The sequence below is a fragment of the Triticum urartu genome, chromosome 1 (genome assembly GCF_003073215.2).
Source record: "Triticum urartu cultivar G1812 chromosome 1, Tu2.1, whole genome shotgun sequence".
Taxonomy (NCBI): domain Eukaryota; kingdom Viridiplantae; phylum Streptophyta; class Magnoliopsida; order Poales; family Poaceae; genus Triticum; species Triticum urartu.
The window spans coordinates 485716332-485733355 of NC_053022.1; the positions used below are offsets into that span (position 1 = coordinate 485716332).

At 44.7% G+C, this 17024-nt stretch overlaps 1 protein-coding gene and 1 pseudogene across 2 annotated transcripts; both read left to right on the forward strand.

Moving 5' to 3' along the window:
• Positions 1 to 554: 554 nt before the first annotated feature.
• Positions 555 to 5981, forward strand: LOC125521246 (selT-like protein). Of its 2 annotated transcripts, none has more exons than XM_048686321.1 (4): positions 555 to 878; positions 1000 to 1070; positions 4931 to 5246; positions 5591 to 5981. In XM_048686321.1, the coding sequence occupies exons 1-4, from the start codon at positions 636 to 638 to the stop codon at positions 5705 to 5707; spliced, it is 747 nt and encodes a 248-aa protein (XP_048542278.1). In that variant the 5' UTR covers positions 555 to 635; the 3' UTR covers positions 5708 to 5981. The 2 variants fall into 2 exon arrangements, with proteins under 2 accessions (XP_048542278.1, XP_048542271.1); XM_048686314.1 differs by having other exon boundaries at positions 556 to 878; positions 997 to 1070.
• Positions 5982 to 6059: 78 nt separating this feature from the next.
• LOC125532941 lies at positions 6060 to 9317 on the forward strand (annotated as a pseudogene).
• The last annotated feature ends 7707 nt before the right edge of the window (positions 9318 to 17024 follow it).

Sequence of the window (17024 nt, forward strand, 5' to 3'; positions counted from 1 at the left end):
GGTGGCGAGCTTCTACCCCAAGACTCCAAAGGTCGCTCACCAAACTGATCTGGGCCAAACTTTGATTGACATTGACCCCAGGAAAGCTCAGTTGTCTGCCTGGGCATCATGGGGCGTCTCCCTTACGCTGCAAGGCTGCAGCCAGGCAGCTCATCTCTCTTTCTGCAGAGAGAACTACGGATTTGTTTTTCTTTTTTTCTTTTTTTTCTTTTGACCGCAGCTACGGATTTGTTTTTTCAGTGAGAGCGAACCCACCCAACTCAAGTGGCTGTCGAGTGTCCCAGAGCTGGACGGATCGACGGTCCAACTGCAGTAATACGTTTCGCGTAAAAAAAACGTAGGTGGGCCGTCGAAACCCAGAAGGCCCACGTGCATGTCCAGTCCAACCAGTCGCATTTCCGTCCGAGCCCGAGGCCCCGAGCCCACGGCCTCCACCACGAAAAGATTCCCGGCCTTTCGCCGCACGACGTTGGAACCCCACTGACAGCGCTGACCCACACCACCGGAGCCCACCTGGCAGGCGGCTTGACGAGATGGAGGAAGGTGCCTCGTCGCCTTCAGCACCGGCTCCGCCTCTTTCCGTTCCGCGTCCCAGGAAAAAAGAAGGGAGGAGAGCGGGCGACCGGAAGGCGGCGATGGCCATGGACCGCGTGCAGCTCCTCCTCGTCGGCCTCCCCGCGCTCCTCTTCATCTCCGACCTCTCCCACATCTTCGCGCCGCCGCCTCCCCACCTGCGCCACCCCCACGGCCACCCCCCGCACCACCCCCACCCTCATCCGCCCCACCATCCCCACCCGCCGCACCACCCGCACCCGCCGCACCACCACCCCCACCCGCCGCACCACCACCACCCGGACCCCGCCGCCCCTGCCATACAGGTCGGTCGTAAACCCTAGCCCGAGATTCCTTTCCCCCCTTGTCGTAAGACCCTAGCCCGGAACTCTGTCGCTCCGATCTGGGCTGCAGAGCTGACGTGTTGTTTTTGTGATACCGCAGCAGCCCAATCTGGAGGGAGGCGCTGGATTCGGCACGACCGTGGAGCTGCAGTTCTGCGCCTCCTGCTCGTACAAGTGAGTGCACGCGGACTGATGGTTGCTTGCTTGCTTGCACAATTGGTGTTGTAGTTTGCCTATGTGGATCAATTGGACGTATGTGCAGTGCGGCGGATACTGGGTTTTTGGAATTGCTGCGTGCTTGCCTTAGTTGACCATGCACCAATACACGGACCAATTTATCATGCAGAATGATTTAGGAGGTGGATTATTTGGTACTCCAGTAAAACCAGTCTCACTGGTGGTTGTTAGATAGCATTTGCTAATGCCGAACGCTTAATACAGTTGCGTTAAACTAGTAGTGTCGAACTGGAGGAGCAGTTATTGTTCATGAAAATGTTAGTGCGCTTGTGACAGTGTTAATGCTTTGTTAAACATTAAAAGTCAGACACTGTTATGAAATATGTACATGGATCAAGTAAGAGGTGCTATTGGAATAAATATGGAATATTGTTTAAATATGAAAGGAATTGGATTAGAATTAGAGATCGAATGAGTATCCTTTAATTCATTACTCAGGGGTCAAGTAAGTGCTCCTATAGAAGGGCTGATTCAGGAATATGAATTGACTTATGGAGTACTTGTGAGATCTTTTTCACTCTCGACAACGAAATCCATGAGGACCTCAGCACTGTGTTATAGGGACGCCTCACAATCTTGCTTCCAAAGTACATAGGTAATGGTGGAACAGTTAACTATATTCCAGTGTGGTTTGAACAGACTGATATGTAGGTTGCTGGTGAGGAGATAAGCGCATGTCTTTCTGATGTCAAGAAGTAAAAAAGAGGGAAAACTCCTAAACAACAACTTGATGGTTGTTGTGAGTTTATATTTTATCAATCTGTTATCTCCCTGGTTTGACCTCCTGAGTCCCAACCTATGCTCTAGTCCCCAATCTCCTATGTGTAGTTACACAATTTATTCCAAACTATCATATTTGTTCTATTTGGACAAACACTTTTCGCTGGCTTGGTTATAAAGCTAACACTGTACAGGGATAGGGAAGATGTGCTGGGGTGACCAGCTCCTGATTACAGCTAACACAAAAAGGCCCAGAACTGACCAACAAAAGAACTCACACGGCTAGAGTCTTGATAAGAAGAAAATACATAATCAACTTTGGCGTCAAAGAAAACCACAAAGAACGAGTAATACTCCTTAATGCACCTATGTACGGCCACGGTGCACAGGAATCTGTTGCCAAATCTTATCCATCAGTTCCAGCAGCTTTTCTTTCTCCTGATCCTGTAGCAATGGCCACCATTGCTGCACAGAACATAGAATACTTGTAAAATACATCTTCTGTTGCTCTGGCATCTTCACCTCCATTGCCATATTGCAAATTCCCGAGGCTACTGCTGAAAAGCAGAAGATCATTACCTTTCTGTTTGACCTGTTACACCCCATAACTTAGTGCTAAAGAAGTCTCCAATGTTGTCTGGGGACCCTGTCCCTGGACAGAGCCACTTTGATGCTGATCCAGACTTAGTTGGCATTTGGCAAGCAAAAGGTTAAACAAGATGTGGTTCACTTCCTCTTCCAAACCACACAAGCTGCATTTCGCTGGGCCCTTCCACTTCTTAAGTTGCTCCACACCAGCTGGCTATCTGTTTCGTATAACTTGCCAGAGGCAAATTGATATGCACACTTGTTAGGGTTCTACTTTAGTCTGCCACTCTTTGTTTAGTCTAAACTATTAATGATGATAGCATTGTAAGCATGATGCAATATCCTTGCTTTCATCTGGTACAGTTCAGGTTGAGTTCAGCTATAGATGATGGCAATGTTGAGAGCACACATTATTCATTTAATATAAGCTGACAGTAAGCATATTCATGGACTTAAAATGTTTCTAGCTTCAGGTCAGCTGAGATTTAACTTGCACTGATTAGGTAGCAGTAAGTAATCAGTTCTCTAGTGAGACTTGATGATTGTCGGCTACTATCCCTCCCTCACTCCCTGGCAGTTCCTGGCTTCTTTGTCGCTAGCAAGTGATAATGAACACTACGATATCTTCTCCAGTCGTAGATTGGTAGGGCTTGAGGTTTGTTCTTAACCCTTTACCTTGGTGCTATACACGTTTTATGTAAATTACATGGTACGTCTTGAAAATTCTTGCGGCAGCATGTTCTATAGACTGTCAATTTTCCAAGTTCCAGCACACTTACTGATTTTGTGTGCTACCACTTATTAATTACTCCCTCCGTCCGGTGAAGAGTGTACGTTTGGGTTTAAAATTTGTCCACAAAAGAGTGTACTTCTATCTTCCCAATGCACTTTAAAGTATTTTCTCTCATCACACGATAATCAAGACCAATAGTATTCTATACATAGTCTTCTTAATTTCTACATGCACCTAGCTCATTGGGGGTTGGGTAATTAAAGAGGAGAGAGATGGTGGCTTGCATCTTCCCAATGCATTTTTTACTCCACTCCATAATTTGTCTTAGAATTTCTAGATGTACACTTTTTACCGGACGGAGGGAGTATAATGTTAGAAATACACAATTAGAATGGTAGGTACACAGATCATATTTGGTTTATAGGAAGATTGGGCCCATGCTGCTGCAGAGTTTGAGAAGTATATTAATAGCACTCCAAAAGTTATATTCCAGTGTCATTCCATGACAAAGTACTAAGACGTTCCAAAAAATGTCATTTTTTACTTTGATTTGTTTTCTTTGGCATGTGTGACCAATGTTTGCGGAACACGTAACAATGTACGAGCGTTAAAGAAACTCAGAAAGGGTTTACCAACTTTTAAGAGAACAATGCCATGATGACTGCTGTGCCATTTCCCCCTTGTTTTCCTTTATTCTGTTCACTTCTGTATTTTATTTTTGCTTCATTTCTTGCAATCACAAGTTCACAGCAACCCACCCTTCCCAAATTCTAGCTATTAGCCTATCATCACCTTTTCTTTCATCTAGTTACACTGTCCTTGACTCCTTGGCCATCCAACTACGCGGTTGTAGGAATGAGCAGAAACATGTTGTAGCCTGCTTAAACTGTTGTAAGTAGCCACTCTCTTGCAAATGACGTGTGGATGGTGGAAGCGCCCCCTTACTCACAGGTTCATGGAGGGATTTGAGGGTATGGGATGACCTAGTTGGTGGATTCTTCTGGCCACACCAGCAACAGCAGGCATGATATGTGCGACCTTCCTTTAGGGAAGACACCTATTTAGGTATCAATGAATGTTGAATACTGTGATCTGCACTGGGTAGCTGGGTTATAGTGACTTTACTCACATTCGGAGTAAGGCGTTTGCCACTAGTAACACTTAACATACGATGTGGCTACTACTTTGTGAACTTGAATTTTGACACAACTTAGCTGGCTCTGCATGAGAACACCAGTGTCAGTGTACCAGAGCATTGTTGCCACAACTGAGCTAGCCCTGCTCTCTTTTTCACTCTTTTGCCTTCATTATATGACCTGCAGTCGTGAGCACCAGTACAACGCGACGAGTATAAAATGGGAAAGAGTTTCTTTTCTTTTCTTTCTTACAGTGTGCAGTAAAGTGAAATATGAAACAACTAGCTCCAATTAGCAATTACTAAATCGTGGTATGGATCTAGGGCTTCTAAACACGAATTTTGAGTAATTCCTAATGTCAGTTAACTATTTTATTTTTATTATATCAAACAGAAAGGAACAACAGCAACTGTATTTTTTTATTTACTTTTTCAATCTGTGAGCTTTGCTTGAACTTGTTTCCTTATCTTGAGTTCCTGATCTTACTTGAAAAGGACATCGAATGACATAGGGCTAAGTTAATATGCGATGCCAGCATATTTCATCCGATATCCTATAAATTATATGTTTTGCTTTGGATGTACAGGTTAGACTGAAAACTTTTGACTTCCATTTTGCAGGGGAAATGCAATGACCATGAAGCGCATGCTGGAAACATCATTTCCTGGCATTAATGTTTTCTTGCATAATTATCCGCCAGCCTTCCCCAAGCGGGTACTGAGCAAAATCATGCCAGTCATTCAAGTTGGAGCCATTGCAACAATAATGGCTGGTGACCAGATTTTCCCCAGACTTGGCATTACTCCACCTCCATTGTTTTACTCGTTGCGTGCCAATAGATTTGGAACCATGGCGACAATTTGGCTAATTGGCAATTTTGCCCAGTCTTTCCTACAAAGTTCTGGTGCCTTTGAAGTTTACTGCAATGGAGATTTGGTATGTTTCCTATATCAGACACACCATTCTCTTTCACTTCTTAACACATAAATTGCTTGCTGCATGCTTGCATCATTAATTAGGATTCATGACATTCTAGTGCGCGCCCTTTCTCTTTACTCCTTTTGACTGCAAGTTCATTATATTGAAAGATTACTTCCACAAACAAAATATCACCCTTTTGCCTTGTTGGGTTATCACAGAGATGTTTTCTTTTCCGTGAGATTCTGTTTCTCTTCCTAGAAAAACTGCTACATGGAAAAGGCTTGCTTTACCGACATGACTTGAGCAGTAATACACGAATACATTTATTTCTTACTAAAACTTTGCTTCCACCTTTCCAGGTTTTCTCGAAACTAGCTGAACAGAGGTTCCCTAGCGAGTTTGAGCTGCGCGATCTCATCGGCAGCAGGCTGCCACCTTCTCCATTCGGGAAAAACATGGGAAACGTCTTGTCTTAGTCGATGATCTCAGAAAGAATATCATACTCAGCGCGGATGTATCTCTAGTTCTCTACTAAGGTATTTTATGGTTAGCTAGCTGATGTCGATCCTATCGAAACTCCACAGCTTGCCTGTAAACACTAGCTTCCGAATATGCGTGTGGTTTGTAAATGCCCTAAAAATAACTTGCACGAGACAGTGACTGACAGTGCGATCGATACTGCTGTATGAACACCTCCCACTATAATCGTGATTGCCTGATGCTGCTATGCTACTGGCGAAAGTCTGAAAATCTTCGCACCGAAGTTTTAGTCTTATTTATTTTTTGGAGTAAATTCTTCTTGTTTGAGCTTGTTTTTCTCAATGGGTCATGTATGTTGATTCTTTGCATGCATCGTGCCGCTCGGCCTACTGGCAAAAGTCTGAAAATCTGAAACAGGAGTTGATGGATTTTTGGATCGTGCCGCTCGGCCTACTGGCAAAAGTCTGAAAATCTGAAAGAGGAGTTGATGGATTTTTGGACTTAGAAGTTCGAACTCACCTTATCTCGTACCCCTAAAAGAAAAACTTATCTTTGTAGTCTTCTCTGCAAGACCATGGGCTAGGGTAGCCCCTGCTTGTGCCAGCCAGAGACGCATGGACCGAGTCCATGTGCACCAAACCCCTCTTTCCCTTCCGCGAACCACAGATCGCTCACGTCACGGCCACAAGGACAAAGCTGCGCAAAACCGTACGCCTCTTCGCCTCCGGAAGCAAGCAAGATGCTCCGACGCCTCGCCGGCGCCGCCGCGGCGCCCCTCCGACGCTGCCTTTGCACGGTGTCCTCGCGCCCTCCCTGGGCCCTCACCTACAGGATGGCGGCGCTGGGCGCGTCGGGGGCGCCGTCGCCGGGCGCGCGCGCGTCCTTGGACCTCCACGAACCCCCCCTGCGTCTCCCAGCTCTCCGTCCCCGCCCACCTGGCCGACGGCATGGACCTGGCCGCCGCGAGCATCCAGGCCGCGAGCAGCGACGGGCTCCTCCTCCTCGACTTCGCCGAAACCGGCGACTGGCCCGAGGCCATCCGAGACTGCAGTGGCAGCAGCAAAGCGATACCCGGATTGGCCGCGTGCGCCGCCGCCGTCGACCCGGGCGTCAGGCGCTTCGTCTGCAACCCTCTCAGCGGCCAGCTGTTCCGCCTCCCCGTCCCCAGCATGGATGCCGCGCTGACGACCACGCCCTTCGGCCTGCTCACCCAATCCCACGGCCCCCACGGCCCGCCTGACAGGTTCGTGGTCGCCCAGCTCTGCCTCCGGGAGAGGGACGGCCAAAGGGTCGTGCGCCGCTTTCGGTCCGAAACAGGGGAGTGGGACGAGCCGCCGCTGTTCGTCCCGTCCGCGGCTCCGGCTTGGCGCCCAATGCCGAACCACGAGGTGGTGGCGTTCGGCGACAGGCTGTGGTGGGTCGACCCTTTCTTTGGTGTCTTCTCCGTCGACCCATTCAGCGACCGGCCGGAGCATGGCTTCGTCGCGCTGCCGCGCCCGCTGCCCAACTTCGACATTGACGCGCCGCTGATGCTGTTCCGGCTCTTGGGTGTCAGCGAGGGGAAGCTGCGCTATGTCGAAATGACCACTAAGGAGCCGTTTATGCTCTACTCGTTCTCGCTCGACGACGAGGGGTCGTCCTGGAAGCTAACACATGAGAAAAGATTGAACCTGGTCTTCCCTGACAAATCCATACCAAGAGAATGTGAAATGCCGTGGATTTCTGCAATTGATCCATTCAATGCCAGCATTTTCTATTTCACACATGGCGACCTTGTTTGCGAACTCGACATTGACAAGGGGGAGACTGGGAGGAGTTCTTTTCCAGACAGCATCACATCTCGGAGCTACAGCTCTGCTTTCTTTGTGCCTGTAATGCTCCCAGCATGGATTGAATCCTACAACCTCCCGTGTACAGGTATATATATATATATATATATATATATATATATATATATATATATGCTTCTTAGACATGCATTCTTGATTCATTTGCATATTGAAGCTCTGAAGTTTCCTACACTTTAATTGTTAGGGTGCACAAGTTTTAGTTTAACATAGTTTTCAAATCATGTGTGTGGAACCTTGTTGTGCACAACATGGATATACTCTATTTGTAACTGACACAAATTGTATCTGTACTGAAGTTTCTGAAGGGAGTGACTGGGTGGCTGATATCTTAAATGTTGTGTAGAATTAATCATTGCATATAGACCCATACGTTTCAGAACTAAACTGGCCGTCATTAGCAGTGATTTATTCTGAAATGCCGCAGGCAGAATTTTGTAGTACCAGAGAATCTGGTGTATTTTGTTGAGTGCAATGGACATGGGATTGTATATCATGTTGAGTAAAAATGTCTTCTCTACTTAATGTCAACATATATCTCTATGCAACTGTCATGTTAAATGCCTAAGCGATATTTTCTGATTCAATTCTTGGTGTAATGAAGAAAGATATACAGTTCTCATTGTTCTGTGTCATTTGTGTTTAATTTCTTGTATCTATATGGATATAACTGAAGGAACACTTTCGAGCAAGGCGACCAATGCAACAAGGAAGACTTTGGCAGACATACTGGTTCGTGTTGACTCTTGACAAAGACCAGAAAAAAAATCGAAGCATGCCAGAATATCTTTGGTACTTCCTCTTGAAAAATTCTTTCTTGTTTGGGTGCCCTTCTTATTTTCGCCTGATATTTAATCATATTTTTTTTCTCGTGTTCATGATTCTGTATATTTCCTATACTGCTCAGGAGTAAGTAGTTTGGTCAAGTCACCATGCCGAACTGCTACCCTAATTTACGATCCTTATACCATAATACTATTGTCATCCTTAATTCAAACTCCTATGCTGCATCAATAGTTTTTTCACTGGTACTGTCTTCAGTGCTTTGTACAGGAGTATTATCTGAACTACTCTACTACCATGCTGGTCTGACTTATACCAATACCCTAGACATAATTAAAATGAGAAAAAAGCCTAAAAGTCATCCTGCCCTCTCACCTTGATCAGCTTTATTCTTTCACTAGTCACTAATCCTGATATGTCATTACCAAATCAAGACTGAACTGAAGTATGTTTCTTGCTAGCTAGTATCTCGTACGAGATTTACAAAACAGGCATACAGTGTTGTATTCTGGTATGAGTATATCATGTTTTTTGGAGAAAATTATCCAAGAGAATATTCAGGTATTTCTGTTTTACCGTTTACTCTTTTGCCTTGCAGATTCCTTACAATGGACCGACAACTGAGCTGATGGTGGCACTGGAAGACATGGACTCTCATTTTGGGGAAATGCCGGGACAATCTTGGCGTGTTCCGCTTGTTGATGCGCTCGGCAATTTAGATGGAGCAGTCTAACAAATGCACTGTTACTTGCAAGACACGATGCTTATCTTCTCCGCAGCATGTTATTGCACCTACCAAAGGATATGTTTGATCGGATTGTTTTAGTGCATAGGTCATTTACGTGGTAATGAGAGATAAGAAATGCATGCGCTCTCTTTAATCTGGAATACAATGACCTTAAAATACTCTTTCCAGTGGAAAACGATATGTTCCCTGTTCTAAATGTTATTTTGGTGTTATTGACCGGAGTTTAGACCATCAGTCTCATTCCTACCAGCACAACTTGCTTTCTGAACCTAATAACGTGTAATCCAGCAAATAACCTTTGTATTTGGGTTAATGGTACGCGTGATTCAGAAGCTTGTGTCCACTGTTTAGTTATTCCATGGAACATTGTTATTCTAAAGAGCTACATAAGGGCGGTCAGGGATTCGGAGTGGGCCTGATGGGGTTCTCGCGCTGTTCTATCAGCGGCACTGGTTGTTGTTGGGAGCTGAGGCGTGTGGGCGGTCAAGGATTTTTTGGGCAGCGAGAATGTTCTGGACGACTTTAATGATACCGCTGTGCAGGTTCTTATACCCAAGGTGTTTGATTCCTAACAAGCATCGGGTTTTCTTGTGGGTTGCACTCAGGGACACCGGACACAAGAGTCAACATGTTGAAGAAGGAATGGACAGCTATTGTACAACGTAATGGGTGCGATACTATCCATCATATTATCCTGCGTTGCAAACTTGCTGACACCGCAGGTCTAAGAGCATCTCCAAAAGACGCGCGGTTGTGCGGCGTGTTAATTAGTTTTTGCAGCATCAAAATTGCGTTTTAGCGCGTTGAGCTGGTGTTTTGCTTTACCAGAAGCGCAAAAACACGGCGTCCAATCCGGTGGCCCCACCTGCAACAACCCAGATTTTGCAGCGTGTGCGAGCGGGCACACCAAATACGCAGTGCGCTGAACGTTATTCACCGCGCGCGGGATTATAACGCAGCCGCTGGAGCGCTACTTTCGACCGCGCGTGCTATATTACCCTTCTTTCCAGCGTGCGGCTTATATAACGCATCCGTTGGAGATGCTCTAAGTCCGGTTTGAAACGTTTAGCCAATAATCTCTCAAGCTTTAAGAAGTGTTGTGCTCAACCACGCTGAGGGACAGCTACAGTGGACTGTGGAATGTCTTCTTTGCCGCCTGTGCGGTAGCACTTTGGGCTGCTCTATATGCTCAAGTTTTTGGAGAAAAGAGATTCTCCCATGCACGGGAGACCCATGCGTTGTCAATCTCTCTTCTGCTTTACTTCTTACATTACACAAACTCACTCATGCCTTCTTCATTTGATTTTAAAGTTTGAATCTTATTAATCCATTGAATCAAAAGTCTAATTTATGATCCGTTTGCGCAGTGGCGGAGACGGGGCGCGGGGAGGGGGGGGGGTGGTGGTTGGATCGATAATTGAGGAGACATAGGCAGGTACGCATGTATTTGGCCCCCTCCCCCCTTTCCCCCCCTTTCAGATTTCCTCAACGTATTCGTAGAAAAAAAGACCCGTGCGAAAAAAGCCCACTAGTAGCCCCTAGCTTCCATGGACACTGTAAGTCCATAATTAGCTTATACATGGGGTTAATCGCCGCCGCCATTCCAGTTTTCGACGCCCTCGCCCCCGCTCGCCTCTTGCCCTTCTCGCCCATTGCCCTGCTCTGCTCGGCTGCTCCCAGGACCCAGGCATGCTGCTCTCAAATTCTCGTCTTCTCGATCAGCTGATCTGATTCACATATTTAGGTAAATGGTTGCTGCACTTCAACACTTGTCAATTCTTCCCGCTTCAATCAAAGAACCAGCAAGTCGATTCTCATCTTGTATCTGTGTCGAATTGATGCTTCAAGTTTCTTTTTGTTTTGGTAACTTGATTGTGTAATTTGTGACTCTATGATCTATGATTCTATGAAGAGTTCCCATCTTTCACATGTCCACAATAATCATGATAGTGTTGTACTGTGTGTGTCGGTCAGTTCTTATTTTTGTGATGCAAATTATCTATTATCTTGTATTAGTTCCTATCTGTGATTGCAATCCATGACTCCATTCCAATCCGCAGGCAACATCTATGAAGAGAAAAGCAGGGCCAAACACCATTAGGAGTAATGCTTTTTTAAGCCAGTTACTTCAAGTTCTCAACCTATTGAAATTGATAGTGAGGTGTGTAAGGGCATATTTATCCCTAAGGTGTTTTGGTGATTGATGACAATGCGTTTGCGGACTAATCGTGTGCCTCGAGTATCCCAGACGTTTCATCGCTAGGCACAAGACGGTTGGGTGCCCCTCGAAGACTGTTGAAGACGGCGTCTTTGAAGGAAATATGCCCTAGAGGCAATAATAAATTTATTATTTATTTCCTTATATCATGATAAATGTTTATTATTCATGCTAGAATTGTATTAACCGGAAACATAATACATGTGTGAATACATAGACAAAAATAGAGAGTCACTAGTATGCCTCTACTTGACTAGCTCGTTAATCAAAGATGGTTATGTTTCCTAACCATAGACATGAGTTGTCATTTGATTAACGGGATCACATCATTAGGAGAATGATGTGATTGACTTGACCCATTCCATTAGCTTAGCACTTGATCGTTTAGTTTGTTGCTATTTCTTTCTTCATAACTTATACATGTTCCTATGACTATGAGATTATGCAACTCCCGTTTATCGGAGGAACACTTTGTGTGCTACCAAACGTCACAACGTAACTGGGTGATTATAAAGGTGTTCTACAGGTGTCTCCGAAGGTACTTGTTGGGTTGGCGTACTTCGAGATTAGGATTTGTCACTCTGATTGTCGGAGAGGTATCTTGGGGCCCTCTCGGTAATGCACATCACTCAAGCCTTGCAAGCATTGCAACTAATAAGTTAGTTGCAGGATGATGTATTACGGAACGAGTAAAGAGACTTGCTGGTAACGAGATTGAACTAGGTATTGAGATACCGACGATCGAATCTCGGGCAAGTAACATACCGATGACAAAGGAAACAACGTATGTTGTTATGCGGTCTGACCGATAAAGATCTTCGTAGAATATGTAGGAGCCAATATGAGCATCCAGGTTCCGCTATTGGTTATTGACCGGAGACGTGTCTCGGTCATGTCTACATAGTTCTCGAACCCGTAAGGTCCGCACGCTTAAAGTTTGGTGACGATCGTAATTAGGGTTTTTGTGTTTTGATGTACCGAAGGTTGTTCGGAGTCTTGGATGTGATCACGGACATGACGAGGAGTCTCGAAATGGTCGAGACATAAAGATTGATATATTGGAAGCCTATATTTGGATATCGGAAACGTTCCGGGTGAAATCGGGATTTTACCGGAGTACCGGGGGGTTACCGGACCCCCCCCCCCCCCCCCGGGGGGGGGGGGTTATTGGGCCTACATGGGCCATAAGGGAGAAGAGGAGGGCTGGCCAGGGCAGGCCGCGCGCCCCCTCCCCCTAGTCCGAATAGGACAAGGAAGGGGGGGGCGCCCCCCCTTTCCTCTTTCTCCCTTCCTCCTTCCTTTTTCAACAAGGCAAGAGGGGGGAGTCCTACTCCCGGTTGGAGTAGGACTCCTCCAGGCGCACCCATAGGGCTGGTCGCACCTCCCCCTCTCCCTCCTTTATATACTGAGGCAAGGGGGCACCCCATGACACAGAAGTTGATCCTCGTGATCGTTCCTTAACCGTGTGCGGTGCCCCTTTCCACCATATTCCACCTCGGTCATATCGTAGCAGTGCTTAGGCGAAGCCCTGCGTCGGTAGAACATCATCACCGTCATCACGCCGTCGTGCTGATGAAACCCTCCCTCAACGTTTTGCTGGATCAGAACTCGAGGGACGTCACCGAGTTGAACGTGTGCAGAACTCGGAGGTGCCATACGTTCGGTATTTGGATCGGTCGGATCGGGAAGACGTACGACTAGTTCCTCTATGTTGTGTCAACACTTCCGTTGCCGGTCTACGAGGGTACGTAGACAACACTCTCCTCTCTCGTTGCTATGCATCACCATGATCTTGCGTGTGCGTAGGAATTTTTTTGAAATTACTACGTTCCCCAACAGTGGCATCCGAGCCTAGGTTTTGTGCATTGATGTTATGCACGAGTAGAACACAAGTGAGTTGTGGGCGATATAAGTCATAGTGCTTACCAACATGTCATACTTTGGTTCGACGGTATTGTTGGATGAAGCGGCCCGGACCAACATTACGCGTACGCTTACGCAAGACTGGTTCTACCGACGTGCTTTGCACACAGGTGGCTGGCGGGTGTCAGTTTCTCCAATTTTAGTTGAACCAAGTGTGGCTACGCCCGGTCCTTGCGAAGGTTAAAACAGCACCAACTTGACAAACTATCGTTGTGGTTTTGATGCGTAGGTAAGAACGGTTCTTGCTAAGCCCGTAGCAGCCACGTAAAACTTGCAACAACAAAGTAGAGGATGTCTAACTTGTTTTTGCAGGGCATGTTGTGATGTGATATGGTCAAGACATGATGCTAAATTTTATTGTATGAGATGATCATGTTTTGTAACCGAGTTATCGGCAACTGGCAGGAGCCATATGGTTGTCTCTTTATTGTATGCAATGCAATCGCGCTGTAATGCTTTACTTTATCACTAAGCGGTAGCGATAGTCGTGGAAGCATAAGATTGGCGAGACGACAACGATGCTATGATGGAGATCAAGGTGTCAGGCCGGTGACGATGGTGATCATGACGGTACTTCGGAGATGGAGATCACAAGTACAAGATGATGATGGCCATATCATATCACTTATATTGATTGCATGTGATGTTTATCTTTCATGCATCTTATCTTGCTTTGATTGACGGTAGCATTATAAGATGATCCCTCACTAAATTATCAAAGTATAAGTGTTCTCCCTGAGTATGCACCGTTGCGAAAGTTCTTCGTGCTGAGACACCACGTGATGATCGGGTGTGATAGGCTCTACGTTCAAATACAACGGGTGCAAAACAGTTGCACACGCGGAATACTCAGGTTAAACTTGACGAGCCTAGCATATAACAGATATGGCCTCGGAACACGGAGACCGAAAGGTCGAGCGTGAATCATATAGTAGATATGATCAACATAGTGATGTTCACCATTGAAACTACTCCATCTCACGTGATGATCGGACATGGTTTAGTTGATTTGGATCACGTGATCACTTAGAGGATTAGAGGGATGTCTATCTAAGTGGGAGTTCTTAAGTAATATAATTAATTGAACTTTAATTTATCATGAACTTAGTCCTGGTAGTATTAGCATATCTATGTTGTAGATCAATAGCTCGCGTTTAGCTCCCCTGTTTTATTTTTGATATGTTCCTAGAGAAAACTAAGTTGAAAGATGTTAGTAGCAATGATGCGTATTGGATCCGTGATCTGAGGTTTATCCTCACTGCTGCACAGAAGAATTATGTCTTTGATGCACCGCTAGGTGACAAACCTATTGCAGGAGCAGATGCAGATGTTATGAACATTTGGCTAGCTCAATATGATGACTACTTGATAGTTTAGTGCACCATGCTTAAACGGCTTAGAATCGGGACTTTAAAGACGTTTTGAACGTCATGGACCATATGAGATGTTCCAGGAGTTGAAGTTAATATTTTAAGCAAATACCCGAGTTGAGAGATATGAAGTCTCCACAAGTTCTATAGCTAAAAGATGGAGGAGAATAGCTCAAGCAGTGAGCATGTGCTTAGATTGTCTGGGTACTACAATCGCTTGAATCAAGTGGGAGTTAATCTTCCAGATAAAATAGTGATTGACAGAATTCTCTAGTCACCATCACCAAGTTAGTAGAACTTCGTGATGAACTATGATATGCAAGGGATAACGGAAACGATTCCCAAGCTCTCCGTAATGCTGAAATCGACGAAGGTAGAAATCAAGAAAAATATCAAGTGTTGATGGTAGACAAGACCACTAGTTTCAAGAAAAGGGCAAATGGAAGAAGGGGAACTTCAAGAAGAACGGCAAGCAAGTTGCTGCTCAAGTGAAGAAGCCCAAGTCCGGTCCTAAGCCTAAGACTAAGTGCTTCTACTGCAAAAGGACTAGTCAATGGAAGCAGAACTGCCCCAAGTATTTGGCGGATAAGAAGGATGGCAAAGTGAACAAAGATATATTTGATATACAGATTATTGATGTGTATTTTACTTGTGTTCGTAGCAACCCCTCGGTATTTGATACTAGTTCAGTTGCTAAGAGTAGTAACTCAAAACGGGAGTTGCAGAATGAACATAGACTAGTTAAGGGTGAAGTGATGATGTGTGTTGGAAGTGGTTCCAAGATTGATATGATCATCATCGCACACTCCCTAAACTTTTGGTATTAGTGTTGAACCTAAATAAGTGTTATTTGATGTTTGCGTTGAGCATGAATATGATTTGATCATGTTTATTGCAATACGGTTGTTCATTTAAGTAAGAGAATAAATTGTTGTTCTGTTTACATGAATAAAACCTTATATGGTTACACACCCAATGAAAATGGTTCGTTGGATCTCGATCATAGTGATACACATATTCATAATATTGAAACCAAAAGATGCAAAGTTAATAATGATGGTGCAATTTATTTGTGGCACTGCTGTTTAGGTCATATTGGTGTAAAGCGCATGAAGAAAATCCATGCTGATGGGCTTTTGGAATCACATGATTATGAATCAGTTGATGCTTGCGAACCATGCCTCATGGGCAAGATGACTAAGACTCCGTTCTCCGGAACAATGGAGCGAGCAACAGATTTGTTGGAAATCATACATACTGATGTATGTGGTCCGATGAATATTGAGGCTCGTGGCAGGTATCATTATTTTCTGATCTTCACAGATGATTTGAGCAGATATGAGTATATCTACTTGATGAAACACAAGTCTGAAACATTTGAAAATTTCAAAGAATTTCAGAGTGAAGTGGAGAATCATCATAACAAAAATAAAAGTTTCTACGATATGATTGCAGAAGTAAAATATTTGAGTTACGATTTTGGCCTTCAGTTAAAAACAATGTGAAATAGTTTCACTACTCACGCCACCTGGAACACCACAGCATAATGGTGTGTCCGAACGTCATAACCGTACTTTATTAGATATGGTACGATCTATGATGTCTCTTACCGATCTACCACTATCGTTTTGGGGTTATGCATTAGAGACAGCTGCATTCACGTTAAATGGGCACCATCTAAATCCGTTGAGACGACACCGTATGAACTATGGTTTGGCAAGAAACCTAAGCTGTCGTTTCTTAAAGTTTGAGGTTGCAATGCTTATGTGAAAAGGTTTCAACCTGATAAGCTCTAACCCAAATCGGAGAAGTGCGTCTTCATAGGATACCCAAAAGAAAATGTTGGGTACACCTTCTATCACAGATCTGAAGGCAATATATTTGTTGCTTTAAATGGATCCTTTCTAGAAAAGGAGTTTCTCTCGAAAGAAGTGAGTGGGAGGAAAGTAGAACTTGATGAGGTAACTGTACCTGCTCCCTTATTGGAAAGTAGTTTATCACAGAAATCTGTTCTTGTGACTACTACACCAATTAGTGAGGAAGCTAATGATGATGATCATGTAACTTCAGATCAAGTTACTACCGAACCTCGTAGGTAAACTAGAGTGAGATCCGCACCAGAGTGGTACGGTAATCCTATTCTGGAGGTCATGTTACTTGACCATGACGAACCTACGAACTATGAGAAAGCTAGAATTGTCGCAAAAAGGTTTTCGACAAGTTCAAAGTGTTGAGTACGATGAGAGTTTCTCACTTGTATCTATGCTTAAGTCTGTCCGAATCATGTTAGCAATTGTCGCATTTTATGAAATCTGGCAAGTGGATAAACAAAACTGCATTCCTTAATGGATTTATTAAAGAAGAGTTGTATATGATGCAACCAGAAGGTTTTGTCAATCCTAAAGGTAGTAACAAAATATGCAA